General features: G+C 38.0%; 1 protein-coding gene across 1 annotated transcript in view; it reads left to right on the top strand.

Annotated features, from left to right (window-relative positions):
- The window catches only part of LOC139976397 (uncharacterized), an 87,034-nt gene that overhangs the window by 56,531 nt on the left and 8,117 nt on the right, over window positions 1-22,386 (top strand). The window contains exons 7-18 of the mRNA XM_071985103.1: window positions 10,288-10,605; window positions 11,924-11,956; window positions 12,728-12,760; window positions 13,502-13,534; window positions 14,196-14,240; window positions 15,390-15,476; window positions 15,724-15,748; window positions 15,888-15,958; window positions 16,056-16,098; window positions 16,638-16,690; window positions 17,111-17,269; window positions 21,694-21,804. Coding sequence (XP_071841204.1) covers window positions 10,288-10,605; window positions 11,924-11,956; window positions 12,728-12,760; window positions 13,502-13,534; window positions 14,196-14,240; window positions 15,390-15,476; window positions 15,724-15,748; window positions 15,888-15,958; window positions 16,056-16,098; window positions 16,638-16,690; window positions 17,111-17,269; window positions 21,694-21,804 — 1,011 coding nt within the window. The remainder of the gene's footprint in view (window positions 1-10,287; window positions 10,606-11,923; window positions 11,957-12,727; window positions 12,761-13,501; window positions 13,535-14,195; window positions 14,241-15,389; window positions 15,477-15,723; window positions 15,749-15,887; window positions 15,959-16,055; window positions 16,099-16,637; window positions 16,691-17,110; window positions 17,270-21,693; window positions 21,805-22,386) is intronic.

Below are 22,386 nucleotides of genomic sequence, written 5' to 3'. Positions count from 1 at the left end.
ATGTAGTGTGGTTTCATAATAATAATAATTACACGACTTATAATGAGCCACACTACTCAAAGAATGTCCATGGCGCAATTAACAATTAGAAATTGTACAAATAATACATAATACTACAAAACAATGACAGAAGAAAAAACTTAATGGTTCAAGATTATATAAATGATTTTGTCCTTAAGTGGGATATGATGCTTCTTAAAGTTAGAGAGAGTAGCTGCTTGTCTGATTTTTGAGGGGTATTGGTTCCATAAGCGAGGGGCAGAAACAATAAATGACGTATCCGCCCAAGAATGTTTGGACTTAATTTCAGATAATAAAAATTGAGAGCTGGATCTTAGATTACGAGAGGGGACAAGGCAGATTTAAATAGTGCAATGAGCGATATAGTTTTCCCTTCGTTTACAATAAGAAACATTCTCTCCTTTTCCGTTCACATCCGTGTTTGACGAGCAGCACCCACATTTCTGCCAAACTGAGTTTTAAATTATCTAGAAATACTAATTTTATCAATATTATGATCTTCCAAAACCCACCATTTAAATGGAACCACATCTGTTTTCTGTGAAGCAAAATTCGGTAGGCAAATAATATATTCTGGTTATATGGCCGTATAATATCCACATTGCTGCAAAACAGAGAGATCATACATGCTTCAACCGTGATGTAAAAATATGACTCTAATTAAATAACATGTTAGTCGTAATACTGTACTATAATATTAGCATCATCACAAGGAGACATGATATTAGTTTAACAAAGGCTCATTTACGTTCGGTTTTTATGTGCGGTTTGATCATTCCATTGGTGATACTCTAGACTCAGTTTAAAGAATCAACATTAACAAGCTTCATGGGGATAACGAAGTTTGTTGTTAAAAATAAAATTCGTAGGACCAACCCCCATTTCATAGTACAAGTATATTGTTGATCAAATATCTTCATATAAAGGAGAAACTTTGGAGGGTGCTTTAATCTCATCAGTAAGAAGAAATAATAAAAACACTAATAAAGAAACTTCTTTTTTATTTTATTTGACAAACTTAAAATAATCTACTTTTTCATAATTTGGCAACTGAACATTACAATGTAGATTGGACCAATTCTTTTTTCTTTTGTTTGCTCAAAGAATAACGTATTTATTAAACTTAGAGCTCAGGATGCCTTAAAGCATCCTCCGTAAAAGAGTCTAGTGAAACGCTTGCTTTTGTTAAAGATAAGGATCATTGTAATTATGTCGATCGTCCGTCAACTGCATCTTTGTTGACATACTATAATTATGTATGTATACAATGTTAGGATCTTAATTAAGAATCATTTCATTTTGGATGAAAGAGAATGAATATGAGTAAAGAAAAACGTCAACAGACAATTTTGACGATTACTCATAAAGTTAATGACGTGATTATCGCTACTAATGGCGGGGACCAGCTTTGGTTTCGAGGAATATTCCAGACGCGCAGCTATTTAATTCCCTAAAATAGAAATTTAACATCAAGTCATGGTTTCGTTCTTTTCTAATATTTTAATTTTTGTAGTCGCACTAACAGGAAGTACTTGTAGCACTTATATAATGTTTAATGTTCTAAGTACTCATACTTTTAGAGCAACTAAATATATGCCATAGGAAAAACAGCTACATAGGACGTAAGAATTAATAAGTACAAACGTCGTTTACTGTGGAGTCCGTTACGCGTATAACAGTATAACTGTTCATAGAGTAGATGTATAGGAGTCGCAAACTTGTAATCTTGTAACAGATGCACGGGTCAAACTATAAGCATTGCAGCAGTTAGACGATGTCGATGCTGTTGACTGTTGACGAACTAGAGGGCACTGGCTTCTACAGCTAGGGTGGGTCGGGGGGAAATTGATCACCGGACTCTCCTTTTTGAAGTGGTAATTTACCATTAAGTATATTATGAAAATGAAAACAAAATAATCTTCTTGTCATATTTCTTGGGTTCCCCTTAACTGGACATATTTAAATATATTTCGATTATATTAATTTCCCCTAAAATGATGATTCGGTTCACACCTGTCCTCAATTTTCCCCGAACCCTGTTTTTTTCCTGCAGGCCTCAACTTATGTGTAAGCATATCCTATGCAGAACAAGGGTGTATTCACAGTTACCAATCCATTGCCCTACACCAAAAGTCGGTATTTTATCACAGAACTGTGAGAAACGAGTTGGTGGAAATGAAATTAATACTTCAGATTCGTTTAATCATATTGTTCGTTCCTGTTTCCAACACGTGTTTTACTGGTAACCATTGGTGTATGCATATGTTTGCTCAGCGATCTGTTCGCGAACTTTATCTGCCACCCCTACCTCTTATTACTTGCCTCTTATTGTCACCATTTATAGTAGACAGTTCTAACGATAAATTTTAAAGCGGAGAAACTTTTTACAGAAGGGTAAGTAAAGTTGATGGAAATTGATGATATATATATATAAATACATTGTGCAAAGCAGTAAAAACTCTTACATCATTCAAAATTATCCGTACTAAGTTTTAAGAAGTCAAGTCATAGATGCGAAAGTATGTTGCGTGGTATCTTATTTTTCTTTCTGTTAAACATTTACATTTAATTGAGTATTTAAAAACCTTTAAAATAAGCGACAGAACCCAAACAATAAGATAGCAATTAATTTAACATAAACACGCAACATTCAATTGGTCAGACAGCAAAAAATGTTGAGCCTAAAAGTTGAAAAAATGGAAATATTCTGCTGTCATATAATATACACAGAACGTGATTTTTAGGAAATTGTGGCAAATGTTTGTAAGTGTTTAGGCTTCTTCACACAAAATAACCATTTTTCCTTACAAATATCAACCGCTTCAAAGGCAATTTTTATATTAACGAAAGAAGCTCAATGAAATACGTACTTTTTACGTGACCTCCCTGCGGGAATCTAAACATCTCAGCCAAACCAGCCTACTCTGACAAAGAAACCTCAAGTCAAGCGAACCCCCCAAAAGGTAATTACGCCCTCCGACCAGCAGAGACAATCCCCCAACCACCCACTGGAACATTCAAAAACTACAAAAAGACGACCAGCACGCAGCGAAACAACACACCCCTCCCCTGTACACCAGAGCCACAAAAATGGAAGCCACAGATAAACGGTGAAATTTGCTTTCAACCTGAAGGCGAAGGTCAGACTACGCCGCCTCCAGGACTGCCTGCCAACTTTCCCCTAAAAACTATATCACATCTTTTCCTCCAAATGACGTTAAAAACCTCTGAACTAAACCCATTTACGATTTCAGAACTTAACATACAAAACAGAAATCCATATATGAAAATTTGGGTGAAACTAAAACGTAAATGCATTAAAAAAAAGAAAAGAATCCACCATGTCAAAGGCCTCCTGCTGATCAAGACAGACCAATGCACAAGACAGATCCAGCTCAATAACAAAGTCAGTCACGTCGCGCATCAACCACAAGTTCTTCTGGCAATGACCCTTCACTGCATAAGCCGTGAGGGTCACTAACCACGGCCCCATCAGTGGCGCGCATAGTTGGGACGCGTCTGTCAACCGCCGATGAGCTGACGGACTGGTAAAAGCTCAGTGAAGGGCGGTCTTCAGCCTCCACCTCTTCGACACGCGGGCACCGTGATACTTTTCATCAAGGTATAGGTCTGCAACGAGATGGCAGCAGAGCTACAACAGTATCATGGCCGGAGACCTGACAGCTCAGTGTAACGCAACCCGAAAATTGAAAACTTACGTGCGCGTACACTCGATCTATACTGGAGGCATCTTACCCGTTAGGTCTCACCCACGTATACGCATTACTACATGGGTACATAAACATCAACTAAAACGTGCGCCGAGGTGAAACTTTCGAGTTATGCAATCCCAGCATCAGGACTCGCAAACACAGAAGCCCCGAGTGTGGTACACAATTATGTAAGCAGTTACAGTGTCATGGCATCACTGCAAACATCAACAGACTACACTCTCTCGGACCTACAACTGGAAGTAAAATTTCATTATGACGGAACCATATAAACTTCATTCATTGTATATAACTCTAATTAGTTTCATTTTAAATCAGCACAATTGTTCTTTTGGGGACTAACACATGTGCGCATGTACAGGGGGTTCTTGAAAACGATTGTCCGTTTGATTGCTAAACAGCGGCATCCGCTGTTCAAATTGTTCAATACTGTTCAATATTGTATGTTCTGCGTTCATGACATAAACATAGTTACAGAACATAAGTCTCACATTTATTTACGATATGGGAGGTTTGTCTGCGGTACTTTACTCGTTCATGTTTCTAATCGATTTGTCACTTTCTGATCACATTGAGTGTGATTATCACTGTCATGATGGATCTGCAGTAAATTCAACAGACTGTTATGTGGTTGTAGGTTATAATTTAACGTCTCCAAACATTTTACCTTTTGATAAAGATGTGTTATTTTCACTTAGATTAGATTTAAAGTTCACCGAACTAGCTACCGAGGATGTTGTTCCTCGAGCTCCTTTTCTCTATTCGGAAATGTTCAGGTGGTATATAGACCATACCTATGATCGTTATTTATTCCACATTGAAGATATACACTTCAGGAACTCATTTGGGGACTTTTACGAGTTTTTGTTCCGAATCCGAGACAGCGAACCAGGAGATGCTGGGATTTATCAAGTCAACCTAACTGAGATAGACGTAGATGCCGGTCCGGTTCTCTTACAACACACATACCGTATATTTGGTAAGCTGCATGTCCCATAAATGATATCATATATGAAGCTATGCCAGGGACGCTCCCATTGCTCCCCCCCCCCGACCATAGCTACGTCCCTGAGCTAGGCTATTTAAGGATATTTTGAAAGAACAAGTGCAGAGACACTGCAGAAGCTATTCTAGTATGTCACTCCCTGTATAACACAATTAATCTAATACATATGAACCAACAAGTGATAAACTAAGAACATGTATAACACAACAATAAATGACAAAAGCAATGCAAACGACTACCTTACTCGCCTCTGCCAAACCTCCTCTCCACTCTTTGATATTATCAAGCAAAAATTTCTTTCTTCTTCCTCGTCATCCTCTTGCATACACCACATTCTCTCTTAGTCGTTGCCAAAACTAAGCTGTTGTCTCTTCGCTTCCAATAACCATACATTTTCAACTTCCTCTTCCTCACTTCTTCCATTATTCCTTTCTCTACAGTTATAAAAACTCTCCTCCTAATCCATTCTTTTGTACGTATCTATCTCTCCAGCTCAAAAACCCCAATTGCCTTCTCCTCTGTCTTCCCAAAGTCCAGCTTTCACAGCCGTAGAGAACACTCCAATTCATACACTTTGCATGCATCACTTTCAGCTTCAAGCCTGTGTCCTCAGACTTGGATGCATCTGATATATTTGTATAAATGTCCTCAGATTTTCAAGCTCATCATCCTGGATCTTCAAATTCCCCTTTCCATGCAATATCATGGTGGATGCCTTTGAGTTGTAAATACGAAGACCCATCTTTAAGTGTTCTTGTTTGAGGTGTTCTGCAATGTTCATGATTTTCTTCTTGTTGGTGTCATTGGCATAGCGGATAATGAACAAAGTTATTGAGAGGAAAACACTGGTCGTAATGCGATTGCAGTGAAGAGAACAAATGGTTTAGGAATGATTCGAACCATCCTCAGCGTAAACGGATTTCCAGTCATGGTTACAGATAGAGTAACTTCGATTATAGTAACCATCCTGTTTACAGTACCAATAGGATCACTAACAGCGATATTTCTACAAAAGAGCAGATATTGGAAATATCATTTATAAGCACACAAGCTGTAACGTTACCATTAGTGATGTTTGTAATTAATGTTGTAAAGTAGAGTTGTCAGTAAAACAAATAGGTCTATTGATTGCAAGAAAGAAATTGTTGGAATAGATAATATCCAGGAATTCGGATGTACAATATTTAAGTAAGTCATTATTAAAGTCACCCATAATAGATGCTTCCTTTTTGCGATTGCAATAACATACAGAAGAGTATTTATATGGTTATCAAAGTTTCTACAAATATATGATTTCGACGTCATCAGTAAAAATAGAAAGATCAGACCTTGTCTTTTTCTGTTAGATCTATTTCAACTACAGTTTTCTGAAGTATGTACACGTTCCCTACAAGCTTCAAACGAACCCGGTCACAAAAGTCACCTACTAACTAAAGGCTTTATTATGTAAAAGAAATAAGCAAATATCTAATGGTGTTTGATAAAACATTATGTGTTGAGCCTATATGTAAAGAAGAAACATCATGGCACGTTTCGTGCTATTATAACCTGTAATGAATTTGATAATGAAAGGGCGTTTTATTTATATATTCTATAGGACAGTTCTTTTCATATAATTACTAATACGGTACACTGGAAGGGTGCGTTAATAGACAATATAGATTTCTTCAGTCGTCTTACTTCACATAAAAAACAACGACAGATATTCGCTTTTGAAATTTATAAATTGTCTCCAGTACTAAACAGAAAGTTGGTGGTAACGTCATTTTATCGCATAGACATAATTGTATATACATATACATATATATAGAACATAACAGAGGCGACTGAATCAAACAGTCAGTAGACATTTATTTCAAGCAAAAGTAGAATATGTGAAGGATTGGTACTACTATTTGTCCGGCGATAGTTTAGCCGTTTCAACGTCTAACGACCAAATGATTACGTTTTTGCCTTTCATTTAAGACATCTGTAAACATTGCAATATTGTTTGTTTAAATAACCAACTGATGAAGGTTGCTCAAGTTATCAATAAACTATTCTAGAGCTCGCTTTGCCTTTAAAACATGCTAAGTTAAAGATTCTTGTAAATTACTAGATTTTGCAAATGATAAAGATCTTTGTAATTCAGTCGATTGTCCGTCAACTGCAAATACTACATATTAAAATCATTAATTTGGACAATGTTAGGGTAAGACTTAGAATAATTTCTGGATGAGAGAGGACAAATAAATATGTGCTTTATTTATCACCGCGATGAATGGCTGTGTAATAGTATTAAGTCATCGTTTTCTTTCCCTATCTAATATTTCTTATGTTAAGTTTTCTGGTCGTCAGAACAGGAAACAATTATAATAGTATGATACACAAGCTTGTATATATTGAAAGGAACTTAATATGTCATACAAACAAACAAGCTTCCCTTTGTGTACTTACGTGCACAGTTCAACGTACTATGGGACCTTTCATTTTCTGTTTCAATTTATTATTGCTTATTATTCACTGCGATGGATGGATGTGAACAGCGTTGGTTTAATATTATGATACACATGCTTGGATATATTAAGAGGAATATATATATATATATAATATATAATATATATAATATAATATAATATAATATAATATATAATATAATATAATATATATATAATATATATAATATATATATAATATATATAATATAATATATATATATATATATATATATATATGTAATACGAAAAACAGATTCCCTTTGAGTACTAACGTGTACATCACAACGAACTATGGAACTATGGGGGGGGGCGTTGGATTCGTCTATTTTCTGTTTAAATATCTTTCATAATGTTGGTTCACATGTACGACGCACATGAAATATGATAATCACATTTTCCTATATCCATAATTGGTGCATATATGTATAACAATTTCTTTGAAATTTAACAAAACCAAAGAGGATGTAAGAAAAGCGTTTGTAACGCAACAACGGACTTTTACTTTTACTTTCGTCTCAGTGACCAACTGACGCATGAATTAATAACTACTAATTATGGCTATATATGGCTAATATATATATATATATATATATATATATATATATATATATAAAGCTTAGCAATGTGCATGGAGTGGTTTATAGTCGAAACCCAGTAATATATGTACGAGTCACACAATGCGAATGACGTACACGATGTTGGCGGTAACGGGTTGACTCTTGACGAACAGGAATCATTGGCGTCGACAGCTAGGCTTGGCCCGAGGAAAACTTATCACCGGTATCCATTTTTATCTTCCTTTTTTTTTGAAACCTTCAGCTACCATAAGACTTTTATGAAAAAAAACCTTCGTTCTCCTCATATTTCTCTGTTCACACTAACTGACATTTTAAAATAAATGTCAATTATGTTAATTTAATAATGATGATGATGATGATTCAGTTCACGCCTGTCCTCAATTCTTTCCGGACCCCAATTTATGTACAAACAAAGCATATGCAGAGCAAGGGTGTGTGCACATTTGCCAATCCATGTGCTCCTTCCCAAAGTCCGTATTTTATCACAAAACTGTGAGAGTCGTTCAAAGAATAGTTAAGGTTATTTAATAGTATTGTTGACTCCTCCTTACAACACGTGATTTAACTGCTAACAATTGATGCATGCAGATTCTTGCTCACCGTTCTGTTCTCGCATTTTATCTGCCACCCTCACTTTATATACCTCCAATTCTCGCCCTTAATAGTAGATATTAATAATGATACATTTTAGTAGAGGAAGACACTGTCACTTTCACAGAGGTGTAACTAAACATGAGGGAAAGTTTTTTAATACATCAATTATGTACCTTGTGTAAAACAGTACAAACTTTGGTAAACCAATCAGGAATATCATTATTACGCTTATGATTCCTTACGCGTAAAAGCCATTAGGCCAAAGGAAGTTTTAAATATTTAAGTTTTTATGTGAAATATGTTTCTGTTTATTGCGTGGTATTCGATATATTTATATTCTTTGGGAATTAAAAATTGGAAACTCAGACCGACCCACGATTTTTTTTCTGTTAGATCTATGATTTTCAACTAGAGTATAACCATTTGGTGCTTTACACCTTTAAGGGCGAAGTGACCAGAAAGCGTTACGTTTCTAGTATGAAAACAGTGTTTATGATGATTAGCATTGCAAATTGACAGCCACTTTAACCATCGCCATAAATATTATTGATCAATTTAGTCTACAGAAACTGCACATAAAACAATGAACAGGGCGTCAGCGTAAAAAGTTAAATATAATGGAAATAAATGTTCAGTAAATTGTGTCAAGTGTTTGTAAGATACTTGGGATCTTAAACACAATCAAATCCTCTTTTCATTAAAAGTGTCGACCGCTTCAAAGCCAATCACACAGCCGCAGTGTCGATGCAAAGGGACTGGGGTTGAGAGCGGATCAGTCGTTCGGTTGTTTGGTTTTTTGTGCCCAGTTTCTTTCCTGGGTGACTTTTCTTAAAAAGTAGCTTCGCAGGCAATCGTTATGTTAACGAGAGAGGCTCAGTCTTCCAAATTTGCAGTCGACAAAATATCGTACTATGAGTATTTTATGGAAATATAAATTAGATTTCGATTCTTAAATGTTGTGCTCTTGACGTGTTTGACAACTTACGTGGTGCTTTACACTTTAAGTTCTTATTTCACAACTTTCACAACACGTTATTATGTATTTAAACAATTATTACTATGTGATATTCTGTCTACACTTGGGAAGACGGAAAAATTACAACGATGAAGAAAAAATAGGAAAAAAAGTTCTAGAAGGGCACGCCGCGGGGAATGTTTGAAATCACATCATTACAAGAAGGATTTCCTTTTGGTTCGCCTAAACATGGCGCACTTTGTTATTTCGCACAACCCTCCAGATGAAGGCAACTGTCACTTCTCTGGGATATGCGGATGCAGTCGTGGCGTCGGCTTGTAGAGGTCAGATGAAGCTGCCAGAGAAGACATAGTTCATTATCTGGTAAATCACCCACATTAACAAAATTTCACTGACCTGGTCCTCATGTGTCCTCGGCATGTCATACCACTCTGTAAGCTGCTGCAGACGTATATAATGTAGAATTTGTACTCATTCCCTTACTTGGTCCAGCAGCTACTATTTCTATTTTACCGAGACGGTCCGGATCTTTGCTCCTCTTTACCATTATGCATTAGGTGGAGGGCGTTGTCAATTAGTATTGTATTTCTAGCTCCACATTGTTTCGGCACTCGTTTATACTTGTCTGTCTCACCATGGAGCTATAAACAGACCCATGGTCTCACGCAATCTTTAAGTATCAATTACCTTTGCTGTATAATAAAGTTTACCAGGTAAAGTAGGAAATGTTCGCTGCAAAGTCAATAGATATATTTTTTTAAAGTAAATGTTGACTATATTGAGGAGGATTACTCATGGTACTGCCCTTACAAAAGTTGAATTATTTTCTCCATCGTCAACCTTCAGCAAGAGGATGCTGGTACTTATCACATATCATTGACTCATTTTTCTCATATCTTTACAGTCTACCAGCCTCCTACACCTCTTGTTTGTGAAGGCCCCTTCTCATCTCCATCTGCATCATACCATGTCGTCCTATCTTGTTCAATATCAGACGGGTATCCACTGATAAATCTGGAAGTAATCAAACCCGAGGGCTGTGATTATCAGAAACATTACACAGATAATAACGGACCTAAAGAGCTTTTAGTCTACGTTAACATTACTTCTTGTGATCAGAACTCAACCATTGGATGCATCGCTAATCAGGAACCGTTAGAGTCCTTTTCTATATCGCTGTATTCTGCCAGATGTGAGTTTAACATTTCTAAACCCATCCAAGGTAAGTCACTGTTGTATAGGCATGTTTTTTTTTAATAAAACGGGAAAGTATATCTTAAAGAAAACGCATACCCTTTAGAAAGATCACAAAAAACAAACAATATCTTAGCCTTCTTTCCGAGAACTAAAAAAACAAGACAATCAACTAACTTTTACAGCTTAGGTATAAAATTGAAATAAATATGATGCAATATGAGTTTATTTCGCGCTGAAGTGTTTTCCTTGCTCCCTATTTCTTGTATGTAGGTACGTATTGTTTGGTGGCTTTCTGAACACATTCAATACGCAATCTTACTTATTCGGATTGTTTTACTTATATTATTAATTGCAATCTTTCAACCCAAACGTACAAAAATAAGTACAGTATATCAATATTAAAACTGTGAAATTTGAAGGCCCACAAAAGCTATAGAAGCAAATTGTTGGTGGTCCCATCATACAAATTCCATAATCTGGAGAATGTTTTTGCGGCATGCTGTTATTGCGTAAGGCAATTGTAATGAAAAACGACATCCTATGAGTCATAAAAGAAACGGTATGGATGGGAAATTTCGGATAATCGAATTGCAATCAATTAACTACAAGACACCCAGTATAATGCGATAGTTTTCCTTCTAAATGATGTATTATAAATGCGCGAGTCTTTCTTGAATCATGTTACAATATTACAATGGAACGACATCATCACAGCTGTATACTTACAAATATGTAATGCAGCACTTTTTAGCAGTCCGCTATCATGACATTTTGTTGTCTACTCAAAAGTCTTTATGTAATATTTTCACATGGTAAATAATTCTCCATTTGTAACGTTCAAAGGTCTTCAGTGAAACATGGTGACTCACAAGTTGTTATGAAATAAAATTTTATCACTTCGTAAACCTTAAAAGGATGCATAAATTTCTCACATATATTTAGTCATCATCGTCGTTTGCTTGGAAGGTGCGCCGTGTTTTATTAGCACTCTCAAATCAGTTAGGCCCAAACGTTTGTTATCACTTTTACTTGAGGTGAATCCTACTAACCCAAACGTCAGCAAGAAAGTTTGACTCCCTTCTCCCCAACATTGTTTTCGTGCCACTGACCACCTCCATGAACTTGTGCTTTAAAATTCCCAGAGGAAAAAATTAAAGAATCTTTGTCTACCCCAACCCCCCTCTCTATCCAACACAGATAGGCTTAATTAAATATGATGTTCAAGCTTACAGTATCTCCAGTGTTACCATACATACTATTGCAAGAAGTTCTATACAAGTGAAACTTGGTATGGAGAAATGATACTTAAAATGTTCCTCTTTAACGAATTATTTTTCTCACAGATGAATCAACAACTCGTTCGTCTTTTTCCTCAGGTTTGTCTCAAATATGATTATTAACCCACGACTATGAATATCCGTTTTGTATGTTTTGAGAGCTTGAAATGTTAATACTAGTTTCGGTAAATTAGATCTAAGACCCTACCTAGCAACAACCATGCGCTGCATTACAAGTTTTGAGGAAAGGAGCTACTTCAACTTTGAGTTTCTTCGGAAATTTAAAACCTTATAAGTATTATTTAACAATAATAAGCGCCCATCCAGAGTGCAGTGATGAGGGTTGTGGATAACCACCCCTCTTTTCAACACCACTTTCCACATCATTATTAAATCTAGGATCCTTTCCTGACAAGAATGTAGTTCAACAAATATAGTCGTATATACTTTTTGTTGGCTCGCTTGACTTGAGTTTTGTTTGTCAGAGTGGGCTGGTTTGGTACTACCGTTTGGCCGTGACGTTTAGGTTCCCGCAGGGCGGGTTACGTAAAATGCACAAACATATACACTGTTTTAGTTTGATATCATGAAATGCAGGTTCTTTAGTAAGTCTATGTAATGACCTAATTTGGGTCTCAGCATTTCGTCGCCCAGAAATTATTCATATCAACATTTTGGGCTCTGGGTTCATTAAACGAAATAAAAAGTTAACTGATCAAACTATACAATCGTCATCGTATGTTAGTTTGTGTAGAATGCATATTGGATCTCGTCAAAGCCAACTGAAATAGCCGCAAGGCTCAACATGGAGCCTCCTGATTTGTTTTATATGGATATAGAGCACATATGAATTTACTTATGAATCAACAGGAACACTCAGTGAAGTGCGTTCCTCATCTTCAGGTATGGCTCAATATATTAATTACTTCATTCGATTGAAACAAAACATACACGTTATCTATCTCAGTGAAGTAATATACTGAAAAAGAAACGTGAGACAATTTTAATTATCAAAGGCATTATCATTTCTGCACGATTCGTTGTTGTCATTACAAAGTTTCCGAAGGAGAAAATCGTTCGATTTTCTCTGAAGCGTATGTAAGAAACGGTATAACAAAAATAACGTCCATAGATCTATGTAAGCATCACGATTTAAATGTAACACAGTGAAAGGTTATAAGTACGTAAGAATGCCATCGTGCCAACTGTCTAAACAAATATACTGCATAAATGGCGAACTTGGTTTGGTGGTGGTTAGCCTCTGTCTTACGTATTTGTAAAATCTACAACTTTACATTTTGACTTCCTTTTGCCCCAACATTGTTTTCATGTCAGTGCCACTGAAAAACCTCTCTGACCTTTTGTGCTCTTGAATTCACCGAGGACAAAGTTAAAGAAATCTGAGTCTCCTCCCCGCCTCCTCCAGCACACATACTTATAAATGTGGTATCCGAAGTCCCTGTCATGTTCAAGCAATCAAGCTTTTATGGAGAATATGCTGTAACAAATTAGTACATAAAATATCCACAGTATCTCCAGTATTACCATATATACTATTGCAAGGAGTTCTATACAAGTGAAACTTGATATGGAAAAATGATACTTAGAATGTCCCTCTTTTACAAATGTTTATTTTTCTCACAGATGAATCAACAACTCGTTCGTCTTTTCCCTTAGGTTTGTCTCAAATATGATTATTCACTCACGAATATGAATGATCTGTTCCTTGTATGTATGGAGAGCTTAAAATGTTAACACTAGTTACGGTTAATTAGATCTAAAACCCTAGCAACAACCATGAACTGCATTACAAGTTTTGAGGTAAGACGTTTTTCTTATAAGTATATTATTTTACAATAGAAGGCGCAGATGCAAAGTGCTATGATGAGGGGTGTGGATAATCACCCCTCTTTTCTACTCCATACACCACATCATTATTTAATCTCGGATCCGTTCCTGATAAGACTGCAGTTGACCAAACATAGACACTGTTTTAGTTTGATATCATGGAATGCAGGTTTATGAGTAAGTCTACGTAATGACCTAATTCGAGTCTCAACATTTCGTCGCCCAGACATTCATCATATCAACATTAATTCCAATTGGATAATGTCAAATTTTGGACTCTGGGTTTATTAAACGAAATAAAAAGTTTACTGGTCAAGCTATATAAACGTCATCGCTATATCAGTTTAGGGTAGAATGCATATTGGAACTAATCAAAGCCAACTAAAATAGCCCCAAGGCATCAACATTGAGTCTGCTGATTTGTTTGATATGGATATGAAGGACATATGTATTTCTTTTCATTTCTGTTGTTACTTTGTGTATCTTTCAGAAGAATCAACAAGAACACTCAGTGTAGTGCGTTCCTCGTCTTCGGGTATGGCTAAATATGTTTGAATCGAATGAAGAACATACACGTTATCTCTCTCAATGAAGTAATATACAGAAAAAGAAACGTAGACAATTTTAATTATCAAAGGCAATATCATTTCTGCATGTTTCGTTGTTGTCATTCAAAGTTTCCTGGAATACCACTGGAATGCAATTTGTGTACAGGGACACACAGTTCCTTTCGGAAAAGTGCCTTGAATGAGTTATTTGTACAGGAACGTCATCCTTCCGAAGTAAGGCGTTTAGTGCATTCAAGCCTGAATAGTTGCAGGCTCTGAGATCTAGCTTGGATAATTGCACACGTTGGTGACCAATCTGAAAAGGTATCATTGGCGATTGGGTGATGGACTGTGCCCTAGGACCGGCTGTGACAGCTTAGAGAGTACTGCTTAAGTTTTTTGGCATTGTTCCTTTGTTTCAGCTTGTGTAACGGGAGACCGTTCATGGTGGTAGGACAGGGCTTTGTTTTATATTGGGATAGATCCTCCAGTTTGTTCTGTTGCTGTGTTGCATCGTATTATTTGTCTTTGTGCTATTTTGAAGAAAAAAAAAACTGATTTGGAGGTACAGATGCGATATAGTTTTTAGGGGAAAATTAGGCAGTTGGCAGGCAGTCCTGGAGGCAGTGAAGTGCGATATTCGCTTTCAGGTTCAGGCGATTTTCGCCGTTTATCTGGGGCTGCCCTTTTTGGACGCTGGTGTGCTGGGGAGGGGTGTTTCGATTCGCTGCGTGCTGGTCGTCCTTTTGCAGTTTTGTTTGTTAGAATGGGACAGTTGGGTAGTGCCGTTTGGCCCTGACGTTTTGGATCCCACAGGTTGGGTCACGTAAAAAGCACTTCATTTTTGATAGTAGAACCAATGCACAATGCTGCTTATCACAGACTGACTGAACTAGAGCCATGCAATTGCCGCTTAGATGGCAAAATTCTTGATATCTCGAATTCAGTTGAAGATATCTGTAATTATTAATTAAACGTTAACATGGTGTGCTATACGCACGCGGGTATAGCTACTACTTAAAAGAACATGTGCGCGATTACCTACGTCATAATAAACATATATTGTTCCTCAAGGTCTGTTACAAAACTCTATTTGTATTTTGTAATGGTTCATAAATTTTGTTATTTCCAAATAGGAGTTGCCCATTTTCTTCCGTGGGTGAGTCCCATTGTAGCTGTATTGTGTATCCTCTCCTTTTATGGGTACAAGGTCATCTTCAAACGTGAGTGTGTTTTATAATATTTAAAGTAACAATTTTTAATGAATACTTTTGCTTACAAAATTCTCAATGTATTATAGAATTTTAAATTAATGAGAAATTTGACAAAAAGTGTACAACGTCAGCTGAAGGACACATTGTAAGAGTGTTCATTTATTTATTTATTTATTTAAGAAATTGTGAGACAAATATTACATTCTTTTGTTCTTATTTTTACAAATTTCTCCTTGTTTCCACTTTTTTTTTGTAGCTATAATGTCTGCTAACGTATCAATGTAAGTTATTTCTCTTGTCTTTACTTGTTCTTAAATATTATTGAAGCAAAAGTAAAGAGAACATTAATAACATTATACAGCAATTAACAATGTTAGCCTGCAATAACCTGCAATTCCTTTTAACGTTTTGTTTTACTAGAAATACAGATTCCAATCTCTCTGGACCAACTCAGATTCAATTGAACAGCCTGTCATTAGCCGACCAATCACGTATGTTATATCACAACATTCCATACCCTATTATAGGCTTGCAATTCCTTACAATTATAATACATGGAAATGATATTTATAACATTTTCTTCCTTAGTTTTGCAGAATAGCTTGCAAGGAAGTTTCAAAAGAAAACAAAAGTAAGAATTTATGTTTTCGGTGTACTTCGTTGGTTTTTCATGTTTTCGTAATAAGAGGCGGGGCAGCCTCTCTTTAAAAAAATAGGATATAAGACATATTGTAGAAATAGAATCATTATGTTTAAAATATTCCGAAGAAAAAAATGTAGTTATATTTGATTCCAAACGTTAATTATTTATATCCACAACAGGTATACAATGAACATATGTACGGTTATTTTTATTGAGCAATTGGTCTTAATAGATACGTATAGTATACTGTTAGAATTTCATTAAGCTACGGACTGACTGCTTTGCAACATGGAATCGTATTAGATAATAGGTAAATTAGGTAAATTTGGACTTGATGAAAAACAAATCTAATACCTGGTGTTATATTCTTTGCATATAGCTGGAAAGTCCATGTTGCATCGTTATGTATATTAATGAATAACTTTAAAGTGGTAAGGACAATGTGCTTTCTTTAATATCAGCCGTTAAACGTTAACTTGTAATGAAATGAGCATCTTTCTAAATATACTCTCTGTCTCTCGATTAAGATCCGATCTTCCAAGCATCCCTAGTGATGACTCGAGTGGATGTAGTGAAAGTAGTAAGTTATATTAACAATATTTTGTCTCTGCAGGTCGTTGTGCGTATTTACTTTTTTGGCTCGCTTGACTTGAGTTTTGTTTGTCCGAATGGGATGGTTGGGTAGTGCCGTTTGGCCGTGACATTTTGGATCCCGCAGGGCGGGTCACGTAAAAGCACAATATTTTATACTATTTGTCAAGACCAATTGTATTGCAGGTTATTATTGATCCGGATATGCCTTTTCCGATAGTAGATTGAATATGAAAAGAAGCTGCAAACCTTATTACTTATCTCTGTCAAACAGTCAAATATAGCTATATATATAACTATTGCGAATACTGTTTGAAATCATCCACGTTATAAATATATTTTCATCTTAGAACATTCAATTTGTCCTCTCATTCATTCATCTCTCCCTTCCACCCTCCACAATCCGTAGATTATTACTCAGCAACGACGAGAGATACTTCAGAAAAATCCAGAATTTTCAGCGAGAACGATTTCTGTCTGCTATCAAGTATAAAGATGGGAACAATATACAATAGATGGATGGGGACAATTGACGCCAATAAAGTGGCTGTTCTAACGACTATTCCAGGTAAAAGATTACAAATAGTATTGATAGTGGTGTGTATACAAATGACACGATGGGTTGTATTATTCGGTAAATAAGAATTGGTAGATTAATGTTGTGATATTGATTTAACTTTATATGTCTTCATCAGAAGAGGATGTCTGTGAGCAGAGGGGAATGGAGAGTAGAAATAAGGACAAGGGTGAAGGAGATGGTGAAGAGGTGAAAGGTATAAGGTGAATTAGGAGATGTATGTTGGTTGTTTATGTTTGTATGCGAAACGGGTGCACTTAGTCAGGTTCACTATGTTCAGAATTATAGTTTCGTTGGAATTTTTGGGAGATTTAAAAATCTATACATTTTTGGAAACTGTATAGTGTAAGCAATCAGAAAACCAATGTTTACCATTTACCGGACGCATGTATGGCGGCCATCTTGGATTTTCAAAATGGCCGCTTTAAAAATGGGTGTTTCTCAATATTTCAACATCTAGGGGACCCAGAGGCCTGATTTTAACGGCTAAACCTACATTTGTAGGGGCAAGGAATCTAGTGGTACCAAGTAATATAAGGTAAACGTAACCACAAGGCGGTCATCTTGGATTTTCAAAATGGCCGCCTTAAGAATGGGCGTTTCTTAGTATCTAAACTTGTAGGTGACTTTCAGTCCTAGTTTTTACGGCTAAACGAGCTTCGAGCTATCAGCTTGCCCTACCACTTTTTGTTGAAGCCATTTAAATTATGTAGGTGCATCATCACAACCATGTTATTGGAATTGTACACAAAGGCCCAGTTTCGCGAAAATCCGTTATGTGATTGGAAGCAACGAAAATCTGGAGCAACTTTCGATTCGTAAGCTTTCATATCTTAATAAAACTAGGCATAAGTTACATTGATTGTCCAGGGTAAGCACTAAATAGTATTTTATTGAGAAATATCTTCTTAAGGAATTATTAAAAGTAGGATTGCATCAAATTCAGCGATCGCTTGGAACCACAGGCCAGCTCTCGGCGCCTCCATGGAGAACTCGGGCAGAGATGATGCCTGGATGGAAGCTGATGTGTATGGTTCTGCCACAACAAGGCAGAACCTGAAATGCAACCACTACAAGCGCGCTCTCCGTGCCCACATATACTCATATGTAGCTCTGTATGAGATGGCAATGGAGGAGTTCTTCACGGACAACCCACAACTGAAAGACGCCTTGAAAGCAACGGAGGAAAGCAACGGAGGAAGTAGAAGCTGCCTGCTCAGAAGGGGACAAATGCACGAAGGCCGAATCCGTAAAAGAAGCCAACACCAAGCTCCTTCAAGCCCTGACCACTGCTGAAGTAGTGAAGACATTCAAGAACTGGGAGACTGAGAGATCGAAGAATGCCATGTTCAAATCAATGATGAACTACATACACCGAGTGGAAACAATCCGGTTCTTCGGGCAGCATCCCGGAATGCTGACCACGCGCTCCATCTCGAAGCTGGAGAAGCACTGAGCAAGATGTTCTTTGCTATGGACCGAATCAAGTACAAGCGACTCTGGCACGGATACATCGCAGACATGTATGGCCTGAGAAACAACCACCCCAACACCTGGAAGGAACTGGAAGCTGGCAAGATATCGGTCACCAAGAACAAGATCCCATTCGTTTCTGTTGGAGCAGACCACGCATGCGAACATCTGAACAAGCAAATGAAGGTTCGTGCTGGACTCATTGGCATCTCCAACAACGCCAACGCCAGACAGAGGTTCTTCATGGCTGCACCAGAACTGTCGTGCCTGTCAGAGGAGTTCAAAAGTCAGTTTGATGCGGAAGTTGGCAAGGCCACAGAGCACCATGACCTTGGACCAAGTGCAGTCAAGATGGAGCATGACGCAATTGACAAAATCAAGGCTGCGATCCTGAGTCATGGCAATCCATTTGCCACTGAAAGTGACCAGCTGCACAATCTGATCACTCATCCCTACATTCCAGACGAGTAGGTGCCACAGATCCTGAACATTGACGCCACTGGGCAGAAGTTGTATGAAGTGTATGAAGTGACGTCAGCCTGTGGGCACCAGTGAAGAAACAGAACAACAAGATGTACATGTCTGGCAACAAGAAAGCCAGTGTGAAACTCTGGGACAAGACTGTAGACCTGAAGGAGACCAAGGATCTCTACGGAAGGGTGATGGTCCTTGCCAGGTCTAACCGAGACCTGAAACAAGGCATCGGGAACTACGAGTTCACGTTGACACCGAGGGCACTGTTCGCGCCAAACGGAGCAATGCTGCCATGCACTGACAAGTCAAAATTGATCCACCTTCTTAAGAAGTTGGGAAAAGCAGAACCACCCTATGACGATCAGCAGCAGTTGCAAGATGCAAGTGGTCTGCAGCGCGACGCAGTGGATTCTGAAACCATGGACTTCACACACATTGAGGGTGACACAAATCGCAAGATTGCACTGGTGGACTGTATGGTGGTCGTGCAGAAGCTGACAAAGAAACCAGCCACGGTAGTGACAGTCAAGGACCTAAGTGAATGCTTCAATGCCAGAATGATGTCTCTTCCAAGAGACTGTGATGAGATCATTCTAGTGTTTGATACTTACAAGGCCGACTCCTTAAAGAGTACCACAAGAGAGAAACGGAGACAAGGGAAGGATCCGGTCCAATATCAGATCAGAGATGACACCAGCATCAAACGCATCCCGATGAGCCGGTTCCTTTCCCATGACAAGACGAAGGTAGATCTGACTAAGTATCTGGCAGCAAAACCCTGGAGCACAACAAAGACTCCTCCAAGTTGGTCATCACATCGGCCTCAGGACATACCAGAAGCATCAACGAGCTGCTCTTTGAGGACAACAACCATGAAGAGGCGGACACACTGCTGATCCACCAGGCAGTGCTGGCATCACAGCGCAACCCACCTGATGCAGAATTAGTTGTCTTCTCCCCAGACAGAGATGTCCTGGTGCTTGTCATAGCCAATTATGACCTGCTGCTGAGGAAAACATCCATGTCGATGGCCTCCGGAGTGATCCAAGTGCAGCCAGTATGGACAGCTCTAGGTCCAGAAAGAGCAAAGGCTTTGTCAGCCTTCCACGCATTTTCGGGGGCAGACAACACGGGGAGGTTCTCTCGTATAGGCAAAGCAACCAGCTGGCTGCAAATCTACCTAAAAGCAGACGGAGAAGTCGTCAAGGCTTTGCAGATGCTTTCGGATGCCACTGAAGTCACCGACGACCTGCTCTCTACGTTTGTTACATTCGTCTCTGCTGCATACTCACCACAGGGCATCCAGATTGCGAGCATCCCCGTGCTGCGATTGTTCTGTTCTGCAAGCATATGGCTGAAAGTGACAAGCTGCCTCCCACCCCGGTGCTCTCAAGCAGCACATCCTCCGAGTCCAGATCCAGGCCACAGTATGGGGTCAGGCAAGCGTTGCTCAGCAGCAGTTCCTGGATCCTCTGAAGCACGGCTTCTACAAGGACACAACTGGTCAGGTCAAGCCAGTTACTACTGAGGTGCTCCCAGTCCCCAAGGCCATCATCGAGATGGTGAGATGCCAGTGCAGAGCCGAATGTTCTACAGCTCGATGTTTTGCAGGTCCAATAACCTATCGTGTACAGACCTCTGCCAATGCGGCACTCAGTGTCAGAATGATGAGCACTCTAGGAATGACATATTGTTGGCCAGTAACAGTGATGATGATGAGTGAGAGTACTAGCTGAAGATCATGATGATGGTCCCTGCCCTTGAAGTTTAATGATAAACAATTATCATCGTCGGAAGTGAAATGTATGGCTCAGTCTATCGGATCATCTACTATCATCTACATCTGTTATTATGTTTAGCCTATTGTACTTGGTGTCACTGGATTCCTCACCCCTAAAAATATAGGATTAGCCGTTAAATGTATGACTCTAGGTCACCTAGATGCCGAGATATTGGGAAACATTCATATTTACGTTGGCCATTTTGAAAAACCAAGATGACCGCCTTATGGTTACGTTTAGCTTAAAGTACATGGTACCACTAGATTCCTTGCCCCTACAAATGTAGGTTTAGCCGTTAAAATCAGGACTCCGGGTCCCCTAAATGTTAAGATATTGAGAAACACCCATTTTTTAAGCGGCCATTTTGAAAATCCAAAATGGCCGCCATATATGCATCCGGCAAATGGTAAACATTGGTTTTCTGATTGCTTACACTATACAGTTTCCAAAAATGTATAGATTTGCAAATCTCCCAAAAATTCCAACGAAATTACATAATGAGCCTGACTAACTAGGGCGGGTGGGGGAATGCACTGAGGCATTTTAATTCAATTTTTTTTAGAAAGATAAAATGAATTATGAAAAGTTGTCAATGCAAATTTTTGCAATATTTATGACATAGGAATATTGGTCTAGATTTTAAGAGACTGAACTCTGTGATATTTGCATTGTTTTCTATGACGTCAGAGGAACTTATAAAGAAGGAAATTATCCACTGGCATGAATTTGTTAAGCGAACACTTGATCTGCCCAAAAGTGAACACCTGATTAACATTGAAGGAATTGGAGTAAAGAAAAGTAAGTATATCTTAACTAAACATTTTTTACTATGTGTTGGTATATTGATAAAGAAATGAAAATTAATCTAGTTTTCTATTTTTCTAACACTCGTAAACAGGATCATGACATTACCCTCACATGTTACAATCCTTTCTCGCGGCATCTCATTAACTATGTGTATCGATAAACTATATGTATAATAAAAAGTAAACCTCGTTGCATCATACCGGTATATGACAGATTCTTAAAGTGCATGTAGTGATTTTCGAAGTGAATTTGCGCATGTGCTTTCTTAGCCTTACCCCCAAGGGCACTTTTCGAAGTCATGTCGCGTCCAAATATTTCTCTTATAAGAATCTTCATGAATTTTTTAAGTCAACTGTTCCTATACTTCTTACGCCTGGACCATTAGCAACACTCTCTTGGTGGTTGGGGTTTGTGTCTGCAGGTCGATGGGCGTATTTACTTTTTTTGGCTCGCTGGACTTGAGTTTCGTTTTTCATAATGGAATGGTTGGGTAGTGCCGTTTGGCCGTGACGTTATGGATACCGGATGGCGAGTCACGTAAAATGCACCTCTCTTGATGGTACATTCAGGGTT

This window comes from Apostichopus japonicus, chromosome 11 (assembly GCF_037975245.1).
Source record: "Apostichopus japonicus isolate 1M-3 chromosome 11, ASM3797524v1, whole genome shotgun sequence".
Lineage (NCBI taxonomy): Eukaryota > Metazoa > Echinodermata > Holothuroidea > Aspidochirotida > Stichopodidae > Apostichopus > Apostichopus japonicus.
This window is presented reverse-complemented; position numbering and strand designations above follow the sequence as displayed.